The following is a 23378-nucleotide window of genomic DNA, read 5'->3' as shown; positions in this document are numbered from 1 at the left end:
AGGGAATCTGTTCACTCTGGCTGACAATTCATGGAACAGAGATACAGATTTAAAGGTGAGGGTGAGGGTAAGGGGCAAGGGGAGTGAGGGAATTTGTGTACCCCAGTGAGTGGGGCTAGTCTGTGTGAGGGAAGAGAGGCTGAGAATAAAAGCAATCATTGTTTGTTCTCTCTCTCTCTCTCTCTCTCTCTCTCTCTCTCTCTCTCTCTCTCTCTTTCTCTTCTCTCCTCTCTCTTCTCTCTTCTCTCTTCTCTCTCTCCCCCCCTCACTATTTTCATAGCAGGTCATGATGCAACCAGAGTACTGTCCATCAAGCAGCTATAGCAGATTGTGAAAGTTTTAGATGACATGCTGTATCTACACAAACTTCTGAGGAAGTAGAGTGACTGTAGTGTCTTCTCCATAATCGTACATGTGTGCTCATCCCAGGGAGATAGCCTGATAGGTTTAAAGCCCTCTGTTGACCAGGGTCAATCATGGATGTTGTGTCCTAGCTGTTCTACATGGACAGCAGTCAAGTCAGAGCAGTACGATATGGAGAGCAAGCTGTTGCCCGTGTAGCAGGCTCCCCCTTTCCGTGCAGCTAATGAATCCAAAGAAATATCAGAGACCTATATGGTTTGGTACCAGCAGCATCACAGGAGTTACCAGTCAGCATTGAACTCAACATAGGACTCCAGCTCTGGAGCTTTCTTTCCTTGGGGTTTACTCCTGAAGCTCTCCCCATGTGCGGGTGTAGCCAGCCACAAGGCAGTGGAGCTTTGAGATCAGAGATTTCCTTCTAGATGAGCTGGCAACCACGGTTGATGACCCCCATCTGTCCAAACTGACTGGTTTTAAGGCGCAGGGTCACCCACCATTCCTATCAGTAGATACGGTTCTGCTGGGCTTAGTAGCCAAGCCACACGTGAAGGCCAGGAGCTGGACTTGGTTGTGTCTGGCAGAAGCATTTAAGATAGTGGGAGCTCATCCCCACTACCTCCCCTGGATATGACAACCTTGAGGAACCTCTGATATGACAGCGCCAAGGAATTTAAAGTTACTGAACCTCTTCATATCCAATCCCCTAACGAGGATTATTACAATCTGGTTGCCTACCTTGAGTAGGGCCATTATGTCCCGTTGGTTCATCTGGGACTGCAGCTCTCCCAGTACACGCTCAATGGCATCCAGTACATCCTGAATCTGCTGCAGGTTCTGTTCCATCTCCTCCAGGATCCGGCCCTCTGTCTCTCGGAGGTCCCGGCTCAGCTGCTCCTCCCTCTCGTTAAGGAAGCGGTGCATCCTTGCGAACTCGAACCTGATGTGGCTCTGCAGGCTGCTCGACTGCTCCTGTGAGGCAGAAAAAATGGGCTGAAAAATCAAAGTTCAAGAAGTTCAAAGTAAACTTATTATCAAAGTACATATATGTCACCATATTCAATGCTGGGATTCATTTTCTTGCAGGCATTCACAGTAAATACAATAGAACCAATGAAAGACTGGACACAAGATAGAGAAACAATTGTAATGCCCTAGTTAAGATATATACTGTGAGGTATTTTATTTTAGCAGTTTTCCGTAAAAGCGGTGCTCTGCTGGTAAGAGTGTCTTGGTTTTGGCTAAAGGTAAGGAACCATGGTGTCCAACTTAGGGATGTTGTATCAGCCATTGAGGATTGCCTTGGGTCGTGTTGTAGCTTTCTGCCCAGTGTGATGGGAATGCATATTCTTGAGAGCTGGGTGGGAATAGATTTCTGAATGACGGTAGTCTGGTTTGGGAGCAGGGCTCAAGGGAAGATGCCACCAAGTGCTGTCCGAAGGAGAGACCCCATTGTAAGAAGTGTTTTGAGCTGAAGAATGGTTCAGGAAGCTATGTGTTTGAAGGAGGGAGTACCAATACTCCTGGGTTAGCCAGTTCACTTGAAATGGCCTTCGAAGGAAGTTCAAACTATAGCTTGTGTCCTTAGTGCAGAATGTGGGTTCAGCGTAAGTAATCAAAGCAAAGCATCCCAACTAAATCAGAAATGAGCTCCAATGTTCATGTGCACATATGGATGGGTTTAACTGTAATAGGCCCTTTCCTCTTTCTTTTCTTTTCCTGTTAACTATTTGACAAAGTTGAAATTTTATTCTGGTGTATGATCTGTCATTTCTTGGTGACTGGTAATTGAGTGTGAGCAATATTTACACAGCATTCGCTACAATCAAAGTTCCCTAATTGGAACATCCTTATCTTCCGGTTTGGTTGAACCCCAAATCACACCGACCCTAGACGTATTTTACTTCTGTAAGGTGAGTCTCACCACTGAGTCTCATGCCTGTTAGCAGAGTTAGCTAACGAGCCATGGTGAGAGGTTGCACAATCAATGTGCAAAAGGCAATGAGCTGTATGTAATAAGTATCAAGAACACGAGATGAAGGGTTCTTCAAAGGGAGTCCAGAGGTTGTGGGAACAGTTCAGTGATGGGACGAATGAAGTTAAGTTATCCCCTCTAGTTGAAAAGCCAGACAGTTAAAGAATAATAACTGTTCCTGAACCTGGTGGTGAGAGTCCTGAGGCTCCTGTACATCCTGCCTGATGATGGCAGCAGTGAGACAACAGCATGTCCTGGGTGGTGGTTCCTGCTGGTTGAGGGGTAATAACTGCTCCTGAACCTGGGGGTGTGAGTCCTGAGGCTCCTGTACCTCCTGCCTGATGGTGGCAGCAAGAAGAGAGCATGGCAATCCACTAAAATGGCAAATTTGGGGATGACAGCAGGACTGGGGGTGTAGTGGACAGCGAGGAAGATTATCAAAGCTGGATCAACTGGAAAAATGGCAGATGGAATTTAATGCAGACATACATTAGTGAAGCATTGCACTTTAGGATGACCAACCAGTGTAGGACTTGTACGGTGAGCAGTAGATCATTGACGAGTGCGGGAGAACAGAGGGATCCTAGACCTCACTACGACTGAGGCCACTCTTCATCTCGTGTTCTTGGTATTTATTGCTTAATTATTTACTATTATTATTGTGTTTTTTTATATTTTCTTAGCTCAAACTGGTGAAACCTGAGGTATGAGCACAGCCAAGCACATTAATTTCTCAATTGTAAGGAGCTTTCAGGCTATTCTCATGGTGTTTAGTTTTGTGGCTTTCTGGAGATTTACATAAGTAGTGCAGTGTAGGCCTAATTGTTTAATTCTATTGTGTAGCGCCTTTGGGATGCTACCAGTTGTCGACAACGTTCATGTTCCATAGTCTTTCAATTTCCTCTTTCATTTCAGCATATTTCTGGTGTTTTCACTTATTGATTTCTGTAAGTTATGTGAGTTTGGAATGGCTCTATCTGTTAAGTAAATTGTTCTTGCTTATTTACCCAGAATTATTATAGCTGGGTGGTTATTAGAGGCTCTCCTATCGGTAATAATGGATTGGTCATAATATAATTTGTGGGACTCAGGCTCTAAAACTGGATCAGGCAGGTATTTATAGTAAGGTATGGTCTTTTATGAGTTTGTATTTTAAAGCAAGATTTTGGTGAATGATGTTTGCCACTTGATTGTGCCTGTGTAAGTAATCAGATTGAGTTAAACTGCTACAGGATCCTGTAACTTGTTCAACTGTTTCTGGTTTCACTTGGCATTTCCTGCATTTATCATCTTAAATTTGTTGGTCTTTTATTATGTATTTGTGATCATTTTTATGATATTCTTTGTAAATTTTCCAGATATTATTCCAAAACAATACATGAACATGGGTACAGTGAAAGTGTTATCACCTTGGTTATATTTTTACCATTGAGCTCAACTTGACATATTTTCTTAAGCCTTGAAGAAATCCTGTCAAAAGTTTTCCCATTATTGCACTATGATCTATCTTCTTTGCTTGTTGATATCCCAAATGCTTACGTTTCTTATTCATCCGTCGGTTGTATCATATCCTAATGCTCTGTTTTGTACTCAATGAGCTCTATTGCACCTTTATGTTTAATGTTCTGCAATTATCCCATCCAAAGTTCATGTTCACTTCTTCAGAAAATAGTTCTAGTTGGCTGAATTGTTTTAGTTTTACTTATGAAGGAGCGCATAATTTCAAATCAATAGAGGATGCGTCAATGTGTAATTTGTTTGTTTCTTTCTGATCTGATATCCAGTTGTTGTCCAATTCAATCAGTTAGAGACGGGTTTAAAGCTAGATAGGGCCAAAGTGAATTTATTATTACTTTTTTTTCTTTCTTTTAGTATGTGTACGGCTTTTGTTGTTTCCCCTGCTAGTTGTCTGCCATATTGACGACGTCTTTCATTGATTCTGTTATGGCTGTTGGACTTATTGAGTATGCCTGCAAGAAAATGTCCAATGATTTATGCTCTTACAGTGTTATAAAACAATTCTCAGGGGTGCATTTGTACTTTGACAACAAATTTACTTTGAACTTTGAATACAGATACACAATTCCTTGAAAGTGGCATCACATACATGGATAAGGTCTTAAAGAAAGATATTGGCACATTGGCCTTCATAAATCAGTGTATTTAGTACAGGAGGTAAAGTTGTACAAGATGCTGGTGAGAGTGAGGCCTCATTTGGAGTATCGTGTGCAGTTCTGGTCACCCACCTACAGGAAAGATGTAAATAAGATTGAGGGAGAACAGAGAACAGTTAGAAGGACTTGAGGACCCGAGTTATAGGGAAAGGCTCAATCGGTTGGGACTTTATTCCCCGAAGAGCAGGAGAATGAGGGGAGATTTGATGGAGGTGTACAGAACTATGAGGGATACAGATAGGGTAAATGCAAGCAGACTTTTTCCACTGAGGTCGAACGAGACTACAACCAAAGGTTATTAGTTAAGGATGAAAGGTGAACTGCTCAGGGGAACCTCAGTGAGAACGTTTTTATTCAGAGGGTGGTGAGTGTGAAATGAGGTGCCAGCAGAGGTGGTGGATGTGGGTTTGAAAGCAATATTTAAGAGAAGTTTGGGTGGGAAGGGCATGGAGGGCTATGGTCTGGGTGCAGGTCAATGGGACTAGACAGATTAATAGTTTCGGTGTTGTCGGGCTACATGGTTCTGAGTGCAGACAGTGAAGTGGGAGAGTGGCCGGTGGAGAGGGAGGAACTGAGAGACCCCACTGAAACCCCAGCCTCACCCGCACTTCAGAGATCTTCTGCCTCTGCTGGAGCCTGGCCTTCAGGGCAGCGGCCCTCCTTTGCCTGGCAGTCTCCCGGTGAGACCTCAGCTTATCCTGGGAGGAGGCAAGAGAGACATCATGGCCGATTAGTTCAAGTTCAATTGTCAAGTAACCATACACGAATACAGCCAAATGAAAAATCGTTACTCTGGGGCCAAAGTGCAAAACACAGACCCAACAGTCACACACAGCACATATAAGATAGCAAGTCACACACAAAATATATAATCCAAATCCCTGACTCCCTGAATGTTGCACCAGTCTGCAGATGAACACAATACAGCTTGTCTTCTGTTGATGACCACTTGGGGCAACATGGGATCCAGTGACGACACTATGCCACACAGCCTCTGGCACTCCAGTGGACTGCTTCACTCCAACAACCTCCCCTGGGCAGCTGCAAGCAGGTGGAACTCACCACGACACTAACTTGCCACCGTAGCCAACCACTAATCGAAACCTATCGAATGGTGAAAGGCCTTGATTGTCACGGTCCCAACTGTTAATTCCCCATTTTCTCCTAATTCCCTTTGATTGTGGCACACCTGATTCGCATCTAGACCTGCAACATAAACACCCCGGCTTTGCATCCACTCATCGCCAGATCGTTGTTTCAGCCAGTGCGGTAATTCACATTCCTGGCTGCTTAGGATTGTGTATTCTAGGTCTTGTTTCAGTACTGAGGTTTGCCTGTGTAACTCTGTCTCTCCGTGTCAAGATAAGTATTGCCTGCCATTTGCCTTTCCATTTAACGCTCCGTGTCAAGGTAACTGTTGCGTGCTGCCTGTCTCTTGTCTGCCGTTCAGCTCCAGCAACGCCGTGTGTCAAGATAAGTTTTCCCTGCCTCCTGCTTTTCCGTTCACCTTCCTGTTTGCCGTTCAGCTCCCGCCACGCTCACGCTCTCGTCTGCATCCTGACTCTATCTCCGTGCTAGCGTCCTGTGTTTGGGTTTACCCGTTCTTTGCAACATTGATAGAGTGGGTGTGGAGAGGATATTTCCTATAGTTAGGACTAAAGGACACAGCCTCAGAGTAAATGGGCATCCTTTTAGAACAAAGATAAGGAGGGATTTCTTTAGTCAGAGGGTGGCAAATCTGTGGAATCTGTTTCCACAGGCGGCTGTGGAGGCCAGGCCTTTGGGTATATTTAAGGTAGAGGTTGATTGGTCAGGGCATGAAGGGATACTGAGAGAAGGTTGGAGATTGGAACTGAGAGGGAAAATGGATCAGCCGCGATGAAATAGTGGAGCAGACTCGATGGGCCAAATGGCCTAATTCTGCTCCTATATCTTATGGTCTAACTCTCACTTTTGAAGTTTCTCCTATTTTAGAAAATAGTCTATGCCTTTATTTCTTCTGCCGATGTGCATGACCACACGACTGTGTGTTTCTCGGAATGTCTGACTGCAGGGGGGAGAAGTTCCAACTAAGCATGCTTCTCATTGTTTTGTGCACCTCATCTGATCTCCCCTGCCTCAGCCCCCTCTGCTCCTGGGAGAACCAAGCCAGCCTCGTCACCCCGACACTGTCACTCAGGAGGGGGCAGCTGTCTCCAGTAATGGATGCCAGTAGCAGAGGAGGCGGATTCAGGTCTGCAAAGCAGGACAGTTGCTCTGGTCTCCATCACGGCAGGACACTCCTGAGCACACTGAGGGAGGGGTCGGCAGCGGTGCGCGGAGCTTCACTGCAGGAAAGCAACGTTCCCACAATACAATAGGAGGTGTTGTAGACAGTGTGCAGGTGGTCAAGAATCACAGACAAGGAATGGAAAATGGCGTCTAGTGACACAGGGTGGAGCAGGCTGTTCTGGTCCAACGAACCCCCTCTGCCTAGTGACTCACCTATTCAACCCTAGCCCAATCACAGGAAAATTTACCATCACTGATTAACCCACTAAGTGTACGTCTTTGGATTGTGGGAGGAAACCCACACACCCATGGGGAGGAGGTACAGACGACACCCGAACTGAACTCAGCTCCGATGCCCTGAGCTGTACTGGCACCGTGCTAGCCGCAACGCTAGCTCACCAAGCCTGACTGCGCGAGGAAGAGGGCTGGGCGTGAGGCGAGCTGCCCCGTCCCAGAAAAACCCAGCGTGGCAGAAATGCCAACAGAAGCTCCAAAGACCTCATTCGTGGGAGAGGAAGGATGGTCGCCTGGTAGGTGTATGAAGTAGTGATCAAGGGTAGAGCTGCTGTTGACCACCCATGCCCTAGAAGGGGTGATTGGGCCAAGAAGAACTGCTACACCACTGCTGAACCTTGGGAAGATGATTGAGGGGAGGTCAGGCCCTGGGGAATGTTGTAGAACAGAGAGACCCAAGAGTAGAACTGGAGGAGCAACACCTCATATACCGTCCAGGTAGTCTCCAGCCCCTTGGTATGAACATAGAATTCTCCAACTTCCGGTAATTCCCTCCCCCTCCCTTCCCCTATCCCAGTTTCACTCTGCCCCCTCCCCCAGCTGCCTACCACCTCCCTCATGGTTCCACCTCCTTCTACTACCCATTGTGTTTTCCCCTATTCTCTCTTCACCTTTCCTGCCTATCACCTCCCTGCCTCCCTTCCCCACCCCTTTATCTTTCCCCTTACTGGTTTTTCACCTGGAACCTACCAGCCTTCTCCTTCCCACTCTCCCCCCACCTTTATAGGGCCTCTGCCCCTTCCCTCTACAGTCCTGACGAAGGGTTCCGGCCTGAAACGTTGACTGATCGTTTCCATGGATGCTGCCTGACCTGCTGAGTTCCTCCAGCGTATTGTGAGTGTTGCTTTGACCCCAGCATCTGCAGAGTATTTTGTGTTTAAGAGTAGAACTACATGGTTCCCTGAAAGTGGCATTGTTGGTAGGCAGCGTGCTGATGAGGCCACTGTCAGGTTGGAGGAACAGCACCTCATAGTCTGGGCAGCCTTCAACCTGACATTGACTTCTCTAGCTTCCAGTAATCCCCCGCCGCCCTCTCTATTTTCATTCCCCTCTCGCCCCTTCTCTCCTCATCTTTCCTTATGGGTAGAGCTGCATAACACTAAGGGGCAGAAGACGCTGGTGGAAGTTGTGTACAGGCCACCTAACAGTAGTAGTGAGGTCGGAGATGGTATTAAACAGGAAATTAGAAATGTGTGCAATAAAGGAACAGCAGTTATAATGGGTGACTTCAATCTACATGTAGATTGGGTGAACCAAATTGGTAAAGGTGCTGAGGAAGAGGATTTCTTGGAATGTATGCGGGATGGTTTTTTGAACCAACATGTCGAGGAACCAACTAGAGAGCAGGCTATTCTGGACTGGGTTTTGAGCAATGAGGAAGGGTTAATTAGCAATCTTGTCGTGAGAGGCCCCTTGGGTAAGAGTGACCATAATATGGTGGAATTCTTCATTAAGATGGAGAGTGACATAGTTAATTCAGAAACAGGTTCTGAACTTAAAGAGGGGTAACTTTGAAGGTATGAGACGTGAATTAGCTGAGATAGACTGGCAAATGACACTTAAAGGATTGACGGTGGATATGCAATGGCAAGAATTTAAAGGTTGCATGGATGAACTACAACAATTGTTCATCCCAGTTTGGCAAAAGAATAAATCAAGGAAGGTAGTGCACCCGTGGCTGACAAGAGAAATTAGGGATAGTATCAATTCCAAAGAAGAAGCATACAAATTAGCCAGAGAAAGTGGCTCACCTGAGGACTGGGAGAAATTCAGAGTTCAGCAGAGGAGGACAAAGGGTTTAATTAGGAAGGGGGAAAAAGATTATGAGAGAAAACTGGCAGGGAACATAAAAACTGACTGTAAAAGCTTTTATAGATATGTAAAAAGGAAAAGACTGGTAAAGACAAATGTAGGTCCCCTACAGACAGAAACAGGTGAATTGATTATGGGAAGCAAGGACATGGCAGACCAATTGAATAATTACTTTGATTCTGTCTTCACTAAGGAGGACATAAATAATCTTCCAGAAATAGTAGGGTCCAGTGAGATGGAGGAACTGAGTGAAATACATGTTAGTAGGGAAGTGGTGTTGGGTAAATTGAAGGGATTAAAGGCAGATAAATCCCCAGGGCCAGATGGGCTGCATCCCAGAGTGCTTAAGAAAGTAGCCCAAGAAATAGTGGATGCATTAGTGATAATTTTTCAAAACTCGTTAGATTTTGGACTAGTTCCTGAGGATTGGAGGGTGGCTAATGTAACCCCACTTTTTAAAAAAGGAGGGAGAAAGAAACCGGGGAATTATAGACCAGTTAGCCTAACATCGGTGGTGGGGAAACTGCTGGAGTCAGTTATCAAAGATGTGATAACAGCACATTTGGAAAGCGGTGAAATCATCGGACAAAGTCAGCATGGATTTGTGAAAGGAAAATCATGTCTGACGAATCTCATAGAATTTTTTGAGGATGTAACTAGTAGAGTGGATAGGGGAGAACCAGTGGATGTGGTATATTTGGATTTTCAAAAGGCTTTTGACAAGGTCCCACACAGGAGATCAGTGTGCAAACTTAAAGCACACGGTATTGGGGGTAAGGTATTGATGTGGATAGAGAATTGGTTAGCAGACAGGAAGCAAAGAGTGGGAATAAACGGGACCCTTTCAGAATGGCAGGCAGTGACTAGTGGGGTACCGCAAGGCTCAGTGCTGGGACCCCAGTTGTTTACAATATATATTAATGACTTGGATGAGGGAATTGAATGCAGCATCTCCAAGTTTGCAGATGACACGAAGCTGGGCGGCAGTGTTAGCTGTGAGGAGGATGCTAAGAGGATGCAGGGTGACTTGGATAGGTTGGGTGAGTGGGCAAGTTCATGGCAGATGCATTTTAATGTGGATAAATGCGAAGTTATCCACTTTGGTGGCAAAAATAGGAAAACAGATTATTATCTGAATGGTGGCCAATTAGGAGAAGGGGAGCTGCAACGAGACCTGGGTGTCATTATACACCAGTCATTGAAAGTGGGCATGCAGGTACAGCAGGCGGTGAAAAAGGCGAATGGTATGCTGGCATTTATAGCGAGAGGATTTGAATACAGGAGCGGGGAGGTACTACTGCAGTTGTACAAGGCCTTGGTGAGACCACACCTGGAGTATTGTGTACAGTTTTGGTCCCCTAATCTGAGGAAAGACATCCTTGCCATAGAGGGAGTACAAAGAAGGTTCACCAGATTGATTCCTGGGATGGCAGGACTTTCATATGAAGAAAGACTGGATGAACTGGGCTTGTACTCGTTGGAATTTAGAAGATTGAGGGGGGATCTGATTGAAACGTATAAAATCCTGAAGGAATTGGACAGGCTAGATGCAGGAAGATTGTTCCCGATGTTGGGGAAGTCCAGAACGAGGGGTCACAGTTTGAGGATAAAGGGGAAGCCTTTTAGGACCGAGATTAGGAAAAACTTCTTCACACAGAGAGTGGTGAATCTGTGGAATTCTCTGCCACAGGAAACAGTTGAAGCCAGTTCATTGGCTATATTTAAGAGGGAGTTAGATATGGCCCTTGTGGCTAGGGGGATCAGGGGGTATGGAGGGAAGGCTGGTGCAGGGTTCTGAGTTGGATGATCAGCCATGATCATAATAAATGGCGGTGCAGGCTCGAAGGGCCGAATGGCCTACTCCTGCACCTATTTTCTATGTTTCTATGTTTCTTACCTCCCTCTGGTCACCTTATTTCTTCTGCCATTTTCTTCAGCCTACCTATTCCCTCCCAGCTCCTCACCTCATCCAGTCTGCCCCACCTGCACACCTTCCCCTCACCTGGTTTTACCTCTCACCTGCCAGCTTGTACTCCCTCCCCTTCACTCCTTCCCCATCATTTTAGACCATAAGACAAAGGAGCAGAAGTCGGCCATTTGGCCCATCGAGTCTGCTCCGCCATTTTATCATGAGCAGATCCATTCTCCCATTTAGTCCCACTCCCCTGCCTTCTCACCATAACCTTAATGCCCTGGCTACTCAGATACCTATCAATCTCTGCCTTAAATACACCCAATGACTTGGTCTCCACTGCCGCCCGTGGCAACAAATTCCATAGATTCACCACCCTCTGACTAAAAAAATTTCTTTGCATCTCTGTTCTGAATGGGTGCCCTTCAATCCTTAAGTCACTCCCTCTCGTAGTAGACTCCCCCATCATGGGAAACAACTTTGCCACATCCACTCTGTCCATGCCTTTCAACATTCGAAATGTTTCTATGAGGTTTTAATCTGACTTCTGCCCCACTTCCTTTCCAATCGTGACGCAGGGTCTCGGCATGAATGTCGACTGTTTCTAGATACTCCCCGGCCTGCAGAGTTCTTCCAGTACTTTGTGCCGGTGAAGAAGGTGTTTGGCACACTGGCCTTTATCAGCCAGAGCATTCAGTTCAGAAGTTGGATGTTATGTTGCAGATGTAGAAAGTGTCAGTGAGGCCACACTTGGAGTACTGTGTGCAGAGTGAACAACTCAGCAGGTCAGCTAGCGTCTATGGAGGGGAACAAACAGTCGACGTTTCAGGACAAGATCCTTCGTCAGGACGGGAGAGGAAGGGGGAAGAAGCCAGAGTAAGAAGGTGGAGGGAAGGGAAGGGCTACAAACTACAAAGTGATTGGGCGAGACCAGGGTGGGTGGAAGGTAGGGGAGTATTGTGTACAGTCCTGGCTGACCTGCACTGGGAAAGATGCCATTATGCTGGACAGAGTACAGAGGAAATTTATGAGGAAGTTGCTGGGACCAGGTGATGGTGAGTGTTTGGGAGAACGTTATTCCCTGGAGCTGAGGAGACTGTTAGGTAACTTTATAAAGGTGTATGAAGCCATGAGGAGTAATGATTTCTGAGGAAGCTGAAGGGAACTGGACTCTGCACACTCATGCTCACATTGTTATGTCTTTGCACAGATGCACAGCAGAGAACTTCCCATCGTTGCACTGAATGGAAACTGTGTAGAGGAAGGCTCTGCTATGGATCAGGGAGTCCTGTTGGAAGAAGCAGTCCCACCACCCTACACCCAACCCCACTCCCACTTGGCCAGCTGTCCTGCCACCCACTCCCTGCCCCTGTAGCAGAGTCTGATCCCAAATGAGGGTCCCCCCGATGAGGGAAATTGGAGTGAAGCTGGCGTCCTCTCGGAGGTGGGGGGGGGGAGTGTTCTGAGGCGAGGCTCACCTGGTAGATGTCCAGCGCCTCATTCACTGGGATGTAGTGGTGATACTTGTGCTCCCGGCTGTCCCGGCAAATCCCACAGATCAGCTTCCCGTCCGTCTCGCAGAACAGTTTCAGTTCCTCCTCGTGGAGTGGGCAGAAGAGGCGTGGGAGATGCCTGCACCCCCTGTCACCCTCCCACTGTCCCTCCCCACAACTTTCTCCCTCCTCTTCACTCCTCCCCCTCCCACCCTCCTTCCTGTTGTGTCCCTCCTCCCCATTCCTCCCAGCCTCCCTCCTCCTGTGCTCTCTTTCTCTCTCCTCATCCCACTCCCTCCCACCCTCCCAGCCTGTCATCCTCTCCCTCTCTAAACCTGACTCTCTCTTCCTAGATGCCTCCCTCCACCTCTCCTCCCCCCCATCCCACACCCTTCCCTCCTCCCTTGGCCCTGCTCTCTCACTCTCCAAATGTGACCCTGTATCCCCCGACTCCTCCCTCCACCTCTCCTCCTCCCCATCCCATACCCTTCCTTTCTCCCTTAGCTGTGCTCTCTCCCTCTTTGAAACCCTCCCAATTTCCCTCCAACTCTCTCCCTCATTCTCATCCTCATTTCCCCTCTCCCTCCATCTTTCCCTCTTACCCTCGCTCTTCCTTGCAGTGTTTCCCACCCTCCCATACTCCCTAATCCTCTCCCCCTCCTCTCTCTCCCCCTCTCTATCATCCTCCTCCCCCCTCTCCCTCTGCTTCTCTCTCTCACTCTCCCTCGTCCATTCCCTCACTCTGTCCCTTCCCCTCGCCCTCATCTTCCACTGCTCCTCTTCATCCTCGGTCACTCCTGCACCTGCTCCCTCCTTCGGCCTGACTTCCACCACTTCGCCCTCACCCCCTCTCCGTCTCTCCCTTGTCCTCGCACCATTCCCCACTCTCTCTACAACCCCCTCACCCCCCCTCCACCTCTCCTCCTTTTGCTCCCCTTCTCCTGTCCTCCCACCCCCCCTTTCCCTCTCACTCACCTCTGCTCTCTCCCTTTCCCTTTTCCTCGCTCTCTGCCTGTCCCCTCCACTGTCCCTCTCCCCTCGCCTCCCTCCCTCACTATCCCCACCCATCAGTGTCACTCTCTCTCCCTCCCTCAGCTTCCTGTTGTCCCTCCGCCTGTCCCCCTGCTCCCTCGCCCTCTCACCCTCCCCCACCCGCGCACCATTCCCTTCCGTCTCTGTGACACCCCCACCCTCCCTGAGCCTCTGCCTCTCACTCTCACCCCCACCCTCCCTGAGCCTCTGCCTCTCACTCTCACCCCCACCCTCCCTGAGCCTCTGCCTCTCACTCTCACCCCCACCCTCCCTGAGCCTCTCACTCTCCCCCTTCCTTGCTCTCTGCCCCTCTCCCTTTCTCTCTCTCCATCTTTCTCTCTCATTCACCTCTCCTTCTGTTGCCCTTTCCCCTTCCCTCACTCTCTGCCTCTCTCTCGCACCCTCCCTTTCCCTCCAGCTGCCTCTCTCAATCTCCTCTCCTTCCCCCTCTTTCTTTCTCTCCCTCACCTCCCCTCTCTCACTCATCCCGACCCTTTGGCTCACACTATCTCTCTCCCTTCTCCTCCCTCTCTCTCCCTCGCCACCTCTCTGCCTCACCGGCGCCCTTTCTCTAACCTCGTCCTCCTCCCTCACACTCTGCATCTCATTTCCCCTCCAGTCTTTCTCCCCCTCCCCTCCCCTCCTTTCCCCTCCCCTCCCCTCCCTCTCCCCCTTCCTCATCTCTTCCTCCCTCCCCCTGTGACTCCTCCCTGTCCTATCCACTTCCCCAATGGTCCCCCCTCTCTCTCTCACTCACTCACTCACCACTTCTCCCTCTCCCTCAAACCCCTCTCTGTCCCACTCTCTCTCCCTCAAACCCCTCTCTGTCCCTCTCTCCCTCTGCCTCAAACCCCTCTCTGTCCCTCTCTCCCTCTCCCTCAAACCCCTCTCTGTCCCTCTCCCTCTCCCTCAAACCCCTCTCGGTCCCTCTCCCTCTCCCTTAGACCCCTTTCTGTCCCTCTCTCTGACGCCCACTGGCGGCCGAGCTCTCACTGCGGGGCTGGACCGGGCTCTGCCGGGGACCCTCCGCTTCTGCGGCCGCCAGTTCCGAGGCCGAGCCACTGGCTTTGCGGGACGCTCGGCGCGGCGGGAGGCCGGTTCGATCCTTGAGCAGAGCGGGACTCGACTTCCTGATTCCCTGCAGTCTGTGCGAGGGAGGGAGGGGACGAGGGAGAGGGAAGGAGGGACAGGTAAGGAGGGAGAAGAGGGAGGGAGGGAGAGAGAGAGAGAGCGAGAGAAAGAGAGGTGGCGGGGGAGAGGGAGAGGAAGACAATCGAAATAACAGGAAAAAACAGTGATGTTGGGTCGGATAGTTTGAAGTGTGTATATTTTAATGCTGGGAGTATTATGATTGAGACTGGGGCAGACCACGACATCAAGAAACAGACGTGTAATCAGATTAAGGAAATATATAAAAATTATATGGTCCAACATATTATTCTCCGTAACTTCCGCCACCTCCAACAAGATCCCACCACTAAGCACATCTTTCCCTCCCCCCCCCCGGCTTTTCCGCAGGGATCGCTCCCTACGCGACTCCCTTGTCCACTCGTCTCCCCCATACCTCCCCACTGATCTCCCTCCTGGCACTTATCCGTGTAAGCGGAACAAGTGCTACACACGCCCTTACACTTCCTCCCTTACCAGCATTCAGGGCCCCAGACAGTCCTTCCAGGTGAGGCGACACTTCACCTGTGAGTCGGCTGGGGTGATATACTGCGTCCGGTGCTCCCGATGTGGCCTTTTATATATTGGTGAGACCCGACACAGACTGGGAGACCGCTTTGCTGAACATCTACGCTCTGTCCGCCAGAGAAGGCAGGATCTCCCAGTGGCCACACATTTCAATTCCACATCCCATTCCCATTCTGACATGTCTAACCACGGCCGCCTCTACTGTAAAGATGAAGCCACACTCAGGTTGGAGGAACAACACCTTATATTCCGTCTGGGTAGCCTCCAACCTGATGGCATGAACATCGATTTCTCTAACTTCCGCTAATGCCCCACCTCTCCCTCGTACCCGTCAGTTATTTATTTATTTATCTATCTATTCATTTATTTGTTTGTTTATTTATTTATTTCCCCTTTTTTCTCTCTTTTCTCTTCCTCTGTCCCCCTCACTATAACTCCTTGCCCATCCTCGGCTCCCCTCCCCCTTTCTTTCTCCCTGGGCCTCCCGTCCCATGATCCTCTCCCTTCTCCAGCCTGGTATCCCTTTTGCCAAACAACTTTCCAGCTCTTGGCTCCATCCATCCACCTCCTATCATTTTGGATCTCCCCCTCCCCTCCCACTTTCAAATCTCTTACTATCTCTTCTTTCAGTTAGTCCTGACGAAGGGTCTCAGCCTGAAACGTCGACTGTACCTTTTCCTAGAGATGCTGCCTGGCCTGCTGCGTTCACCAGCAATTTTTATGTGTGTTGCTTGAAATTCCAGCACCTGCAGATTTCCTCGTTTTAGGTTTGTTGTCATGGAGGATTTCAACTTCCCTGATATAAACTCGGACATTCTTAGTGCAAGGAGTTTTAGACGAGGCAGAATTTGTTAAGTGTGTCCAGGAAGATTTCTTAATTCAATATGTGGGCAGTCCAACAGGAGGAGGTGCCGTACTGGAGTTGGGTAATGAGCCTGGCCAGATGACTGACCTTTCAGCGGACGAATAGTCAGGAAACAGTGACCACAACTCCTTAACTTTCAGGATAGTTAAGTATAGGTGAGCTTTTGGGAGAGTTTTAAATTGCAGTAGGTCAAATTACGAGGGCATTAGCCAGGAACTAAGAAGGATTAATTGAGACCGACTCTTCTCTAGCAAGTCCACATCAGACGTGTGGAGATCAATTGCACAGAGTAGACGAAAGGGATGTTGCTGTTAGAAGGAAGGACGGGGATGGGACAATAAGAGAACTTCGGATTCCAGATAGGTGATGATTTTACTCAACAGGAAAAGGGAAAAGTATGTAAAGCTTCAGAAGTCAGGATCAGACGAAGCACATGAGGAGTATAAGGAAGCCAGAAAAGAACTAAAGGGAATTAGGAAGACCAGGAGAGGCCATGAAAAGTCCCTGGCAAGCAGGATTAAGGTCAGTTCCAAGGCATTCTATATGAAGAGCAAGAGGATAACCAGGTAGGACAACTCAAGGATAAAGAGCAGGAACATTTGCTGGCTTGCAGAGAATGCGAGTGTAGTATGTAAAGAGTACTTTGCTTCAATATTTACCAAGAAAAAGGATTTGGAGGACCAGGAGATCAGTGCTGAGCATATAAATATGTTAGGACTTTTAGAAGTCAAGAAGGAGGGAGTGCTGGGCCTTCTCGTGAAGGTGGATAAGTCCCCAGAACCTGGTGGGATTTCCCCCAGGTTATTGCAGAGGGCAAGAGATGAAATTCAGAATCATAATCAGAATCAGAAATTTCTGAGCCCTTGACCTGTACCTTGGTGTCCTCTCCAGGCACAGTGAGGTCCCGGAGGACTGGTGAGTGGCTAGTGTTGTACCTATATTTAAGAGGGGAACAATGGAAAATCCTGGGATTATAGACCGGTGAGTCTCAGGTCAGTCGTAAGGCATATGTTGGAGAAAATTCTTAGTGTAGGATTTACAAGCATTTGAAAACCAATAACCTAATTACGGAGAACCAGCATGCCTTTTCTGTGGGGCACGTTGATCCTTACCAACTTGACAAGGTGACGAGAGAGATTGATGAGGGTGGGACAACTGGTGTTGTCTAAGGTGTTTGACAAAGTCCCTCACGGAATGTTCATCCAGAAGGTTCAGATGTATGGGATCTGAGGTGAATTGGCTGTTTGGATTCAGCACTGACATGCACATAGATGACAGAGGGTTTTGGATGAAGGGACTTTTTCAAGCTGGTGGTGTTTCTCAGGGATCTGTGCTGGGATCTCTGCTGTTTGTGATGTATATCTGGATGATCTGGATGAAAATGTAGATGGGTGGGTTAGATTGGCGGAATTGTGGATAATGAAGACTAGCAAAGAATACAGCACGATATAGATCAGTTGCAGATATGGGCAGAGAAGTGGCAGATGGAGTTTAATACAACTAAATGTGAGGTGTGGCACCTTGGTCGGGGCAAATACGAGGAGACAGTACACTTAAGACAAGATCCTTAAAAATGTTGATGAGCAAAGAGTTCTTGGGATCCAAGTTCGTAGCTTCTTAGAAGTGATTAATGCTTATGGAATGTTTGCATTTTTAGTCGAGGCATTGAGTTCAAAGGTCAGGAGGTTATATTACAGCTTTGGTTGCAAACTCTGGTTACGTCACATCAGTTCTGGTCGCCCCACTGTAGAAAGTGTGTTGGGGCTTTGGAGAAGATGCAGAAGATGCTGGTGCTGCCCGGTTTAAAGGGTATGTACTATCTCGAGAGGCTGGATAAATCTTTCTGAATGTTTACTCTGGAGCGGCGGATGCTGAGGGGAGATCTGAGAGAGGATTGTAAGATTGTGAGAGGTATAGATAGAGTGGACAGACAGCATCTGTTTCCCAGGGTTGAAATATCTAACACCAGAGGCATGCATCGAAAGCGAGAGGGGGTAGGTTCAAGGGGGATGTGGGGGTAAGTTTTTTGTTGCTCAGAGAGTTGTGGACGCCTGGAATGCGCTGCCTGGTATGGTGGTAGAGGCAAATACATTAGGGGCTTTTAAGGGGGGGTTTGGAAAGGCACCATGTAAGGAGTTTGGGGGGATATGGAGATGGTTTAGGTAGGAAGGATTAGTATTCTGGTGTTATTGATTTGCTTTTTAGCTGCTCAGCACAACATTGTGGGCCGAATGGCCTTGCTGTACTGTTCTATGGGGGAACGGAAGGCGAGAGGATGGGAGAGCAACGGAGGGAGAGGGTGACAATAAAGAGAGGGAGAGGCGGAGAGGGAGGAGAGAGGGCGAGAGAAAATGTCAGAGTCGGGGAGAGAGAGGAAAGGAGGGAAAAGGGAGGCATTGGACAGAGGGAGAGAGAGATGGAGGGAGGAACGAACGAACGGGAGAGCCGGGGAACGAGAATAATCTGTAGCTTTACTCGTGTAAGGGAATTCCCAGAAGCTTGGTTTCCCACCAACAATTCTGCAATCAAACACATAGGCCGTGATCCTATTTAGGAGCCAATGAGGGAAAATTCCAAACCACAACGAATGTACGACAGAGAAGGGGAGGGTCTCTGGAACAGCGGGGAAGTAAAGGGGTGGGGGTGTCTGTGAGAGCGTAGTCGGGAAGGGAGGGGGATGAGAGACATCTCCAGGCGATCGGGGTCGGGGGTCTCTGGGGGAGAGAGGTCTCGAGGGGAGCGGGATAAAAAGGGTCTCTCAGTGGGCCGGTTTGGTAGGGTGCAGGATTCGGGTTTCTGAGAGACCGCGGTCGGCAGGGGGGAAGAGGACGAAAGAGGCGTGTCTCCGGCTGTGGGGCATCGATGGGGAAAGGGGAAGGAGGGGCACTAGCAGGGTGGGATTGGGAGTGATAAGGGAAGTGAGGGGTCTCTAAGAGAGCGGGATTGGGAGGGGAGAGGAGGGGAACGAGAGCGGGCAAGAGAGGGATCTCAGAGACAGCAGGTTCAGAGGGCGGGGGAAGAGTGGAGTCTCCGGGTGAGCGGCTTCGGGACTGAAGGGCGAAGGGAAAAGTTTCGAGGAGAGCGGGGAAGGGAGGGTTTGAGGATGGGAGAGGCATTCGGAGGAGGTGAGTCGTTGGGGCAAAGGGGTGGGAGAGAGAGCGGGATCGGAAGAGGTCTCCGGGAAAGCCGGTTCGCAAGTGAAGGGGAAGGGAGAGGTCTCTGGGAGAGCGGGGTCAGGACTGTGGGATGAGAGGGGTTTCTAGAAGGGCGGGATCGGGAGGGGGTATCGGGGAGAGGAGGGGCGAGAGGGGAGCGGGAGAATGGAGGGGACCCTCGAAAAGAGGGGTCGGGAGGGGAGGGTAGAATGGAGGGGACTCTGGCAGTGCGGGGAGGGGAGGGTATTTGGGTGAGAGTGGGGTCTTTGGGGGAAAAGGTAGGAGAGTGAGGGTGGAGCATCTCTGGGGGACGGAAGTCGGAAGAGAATAAGGGTGAGAGGGGTCGCTGGGCGACCGGGTTTCGGAGAGGGAAGGGAAGTGTGGGGTCTCTGGGAGACCGGGGTCTGGAGAGGGGAAGGGAAGTAGTGGGGACTGGGAGAGCGGGGTCGGGAGAGGGGAAGGGAAGTGTGGGGACTCTGGGAGAGCGAGTCGGGAGATTGGAAGGGAAGTGTGGGGTCTCTGGGAGACCGGGGTCGGGAGAGGGGAAGGGAAGTGTGGGGTCTCTGGGAGACCGGGGTCGGGAGAGGGGAAGGGAAGTAGTGGGGACTGGGAGAGCGGGTCGGGAGAGGGGAAGGGAAATGTGGGGACTCTGGGAGAGCGAGGTCGGGAGATTGGAAGGGAAGTGTGGGGTCTCTGGGAGAGCGGGGTCGGGAGAGGGGAAGGGAAATGTGGGGACTCTGGGAGAGCGAGGTCGGGAGATTGGAAGGGAAGTGTGGGGTCTCTGGGAGACCGGGGTCGGGAGAGGGGAAGGGAAGTGTGGGGACTCTGGGAGAGTGGGGTCGGGAGAGGGGATGGGAAGTGGGGTCTCTGGGAGAGCGGGGTCGGGAGAGGGGATGGGAAGTGTGGGGACTCTGGGAGAGCGGGGTCGGGAGAGGGGATGGGAAGTGTGGGTGTCTGGGAGAACGGGGTGGGGAGATTGGAAGGGAAGTGTGGGGTGTCTGGGAGAGCGGGGTCGGGAGAGGGGAAGTGAAGTGTGGGGTCTCTGGGAGAGCGGGGTCGGGAGAGGGGAAGGGAAGTGTGGGGTCTCTGGGAGAGCGGGGTCGGGAGGGAATGGGAAGTGTGGGGACTCTGGGACAGCAGGGTCGGGAGAGGGGAAGGGAAGGATGGGGACTCTGGGAGAACGGGGTCGGGAGAGGGGAAGGGAAGTGTGGGGTCTCTGGGAGAGCGGGGTCGGATGGAGAAGGGAAGTGCGGGGTCTCTGGGAGAGCGGGGTCGGGAGAGGGGAAGGGAAGCGTGGGTCTCTGGGAGAGCGGGGTCGGGAGATTGGAAGGGAAGTGTGGGGTTTGCGGGAGAGCGGGGTCGGGAGAGGAGAAGGGAAGTGTGGGGTCTCTGGGAGAGCGGAGTCGGGAGAGGGGAAGGGAAGTGTGGGGTCTCTGGGAGAGCGGGGTCGGGAGAGTGGATGGGAAGTGTGGGGACTCTGGGAGAGCGGGGTCGGGAGAGGTGAAGGGAAGTGTGGGGTCTCTGGGAGAGTGGAGTCGGGAGAGGGGAAGGGATCTCTGGGAGAGCGGGGTCGGGAGAGGGGAAGGGAAGTGTGGGGTCTCTGGGAGAGCGGGGTCGGGAGAGGATGGGAAGTGGGGTCTCTGGGAGAGCGGGGTCGGGAGAGGGGAAGGGAAGTGTGGGGTCTCTGGGAGAGCGGGGTCGGGAGAGGGGAAGGGAAGTGTGGGGTCTCTGGGAGAGCGGGGTCGGGAGGGGGGAAGGGAAGTGTGGGGACTCTGGGAGAGCGGGGTCAGGAGAGGGGAAGGGAAGTGTGGGGACTCTGGGAGAGCGGGGTCAGGAGAGGGGAAGGGAAGTGTGGGGTCTCTGGGAGAGCGGGATCGGGAGGGGGATGGGAAGTGTGGGGTCTCTGGGAGAGCGGGATCGGGAGGGGGATGGGAAGTGTGGGGACTCTGGGAGAGCGGGGTCGGGAGAGGGGATGGGAAGTGTGGGGACTCTGGGAGAGCGGGGTCGGGAGAGGAGAAGGGAAGTGTGGGATCTCTGGGAGAGCGGGGTCGGGAGAGGGGATGGGACGTGTGGGGATTCTGGGACAGCGGGGTCGGTGGGCTGGAAGTAAAGGTCTCTGAGAGATGATGGCCAGGCTGTGAAAATCGAAGGTTCTCTGGTAAAGTGGGGAAGCGAACGTAACGATGAGGATTATTGTCTCTGTGCTGCGGGCCTCCGGTGGGGTGGGTCGTGTGTCGCCCGCGGGTGGGGATGGTACCACAGTGAGGGAGTGGGGACGTCGGAGGGGATACCGGAGCTCTCGGCTTTGTTGGTTCTGTGACTGAGGTGTGGAATTTCTTTCGTCAAAGGGTAGTGAATGTGTGGAATTCATTGTCACTTTGTCACAATATGCAAATCCTAGTTTGATAATGTTTTGAGTTAGTCAGGGTATCGAAGGTTGGGGAGTGGATGGTGCGTATCGGGAAGTGGTCCGACGGTCTGCGGCGGAATAGTTGGGTGAGGGGGGAGAATTTGTTGGTGATCTCGCCTTATTTATATTAGACCAGGGAGATAAGGCTGATGGAGCGGTGGACCGAACTCTCTACCCTCTTTACCCCACTCCCTTTCTTCACCCACGCCCCCTCTTTCTTCCACCCACTTCTCCCTTCTCACGCTTTACCCCGGTCCCCGCCCTGGCCCCGATACCGCTCAGCGCCTCCCCCTGCTCTTCGTGGCTGCCACGGCGACGGCAGCCTGCCCCTGACTGAGTCCGGCTTTCGTCGCTGCCACGTGTGCGCGGGCTCTCGCTTCCGGCGCCCCCGGGAGGTAGAAACCGGCGGCAAGCAGAGTTGGGGCGTGGAGCCACCATGGCCTGTCGCCCGGGTACTGGAGAGTGTAGCTGCGGAACGGCCGCGACTAGGGGGCGCTGATGGAGCCCCGCACCCGGCTTAGCACCCGAACGGTGAGTGTCTACTTGGACTACGAGGGTGGACAGTTGTGGTTCTACAATATAGACGGGATGGTTCATCTCCAAACCTTCAGCAAGACTCTCTACTTTTTCAGTTCGGACCTCAAAGACGGAGCGAGCAACACTGAGCCTCCGCCTACTCTCTGGGGTTTAGAAAGCTGGGGGCAGGGGCATCTCATTGTAAAATATTGAACACATTGGACATCGGGTATTATTCCATGGTGATGAGACACCGCTTGAAGCTGAACACTAACTAATTTGGCCCGGGGATCGGAACCGTAGTGAAGATAGGACGGATGGTAAAAAAACAAAGCGTGCAGTCAGACTGTCAGGAAGGGCAGGCAGGTGATAGGACTTGGTTACAGCCAACAGGCTGAGTATCAAAACATTAAGGATGCAGAGTCAGAAAGGATAGTAAATACGGTGCTCAAGGTGGTGTATCTAAATGTGCGTGGTGTTAAGAAATAAGGTGGATGAACTTGTTGCAATATTACAGATTGCCAGATATGAAGTTGCGGCCATCACTGAATCGAGGCTGAAGGTTGGTTGTAGTTGGGAGCTGAATGTACAAGGTTACACGTTATATCAGAGGGATGGGAAGGTAGGTAGAGGGGGTGGGGATCTGCTGATAGAGAATGGCGACAAATCAGTAGAAAGATGTGAAATAGAATCGGAAGATGTTGAATCCTTGTGGGTTGAGTGAAGAAACTGCAAGGGTAACAGGACTCTGATGGCAGTTATATACAGGCCTCCCAACAGTGGCTGGGATGTGGACCACAGGTTACAATGGGAAATAGAAAAGGCGTGTCAAAATGGCAATGTTATGTTAGTCATGGGAGACTATAACATGCAGGTCGATTGGGAAAATCAGGTTGGTAATGGAACTGAAAAGAGTGAGTTTGTTGAATACCTGCAGGATGGTTTTTTAGAGCAGCTTCTGCTGAGCCTAATAATGAAACTGGATTGGGTGTTATGTAATGAAACGGAAGCGATTAGGATGGTTAAGGTAAAGGAACCCTTAGGAGACAGTGATCACAATATGATTGAGTTCAACGTGAAATTTGATAAGGAGAAAGTAAAGTCTGACATAGCAGTATTTCCATAAGATTAGATTAGATTAGATTCAACTTTATTGTCACTGTGCGGAGTACAGATACAAAGCCAATGAAATACAGTTAGCATCTGACCAGAAATGCAAAGAATAGTGTTATTTACAAAATAACTGTGAATAAAAAGTAAGTGCTACAGCACACAAATATAAAAGTACTGAGACAGTACAATATGGGTGCAATACTGCTTAACGCTGTGATGTGAGGTTCAGCAGGGTCACAGCCTCAGGGAAGAAGCTCTACCTGTGCCTGCTGGTGCGGGAGTGGAGGCTCCTGTAGCGCCT

General features: G+C 50.3%; 1 protein-coding gene across 1 annotated transcript in view; it reads right to left on the bottom strand.

The window, feature by feature from the left end:
- Positions 1 to 22045, bottom strand: part of LOC134346415 (zinc-binding protein A33-like) — a 35689-nt gene extending 13644 nt beyond the window's left edge. Inside the window, exons 1-5 of the mRNA XM_063047785.1 lie at positions 21691 to 22045; positions 14293 to 14468; positions 12277 to 12453; positions 5112 to 5207; positions 1099 to 1332 (exon numbers count right to left, since the gene is read on the bottom strand). Coding sequence (XP_062903855.1) covers positions 1099 to 1332; positions 5112 to 5207; positions 12277 to 12453; positions 14293 to 14468; positions 21691 to 22045 — 1038 coding nt within the window. The remainder of the gene's footprint in view (positions 1 to 1098; positions 1333 to 5111; positions 5208 to 12276; positions 12454 to 14292; positions 14469 to 21690) is intronic.
- Positions 22046 to 23378: the final 1333 nt, after the last annotated feature.

Source organism: Mobula hypostoma, chromosome 5, assembly GCF_963921235.1.
Source record: "Mobula hypostoma chromosome 5, sMobHyp1.1, whole genome shotgun sequence".
NCBI lineage: Eukaryota > Metazoa > Chordata > Chondrichthyes > Myliobatiformes > Myliobatidae > Mobula > Mobula hypostoma.
This window is presented reverse-complemented; position numbering and strand designations above follow the sequence as displayed.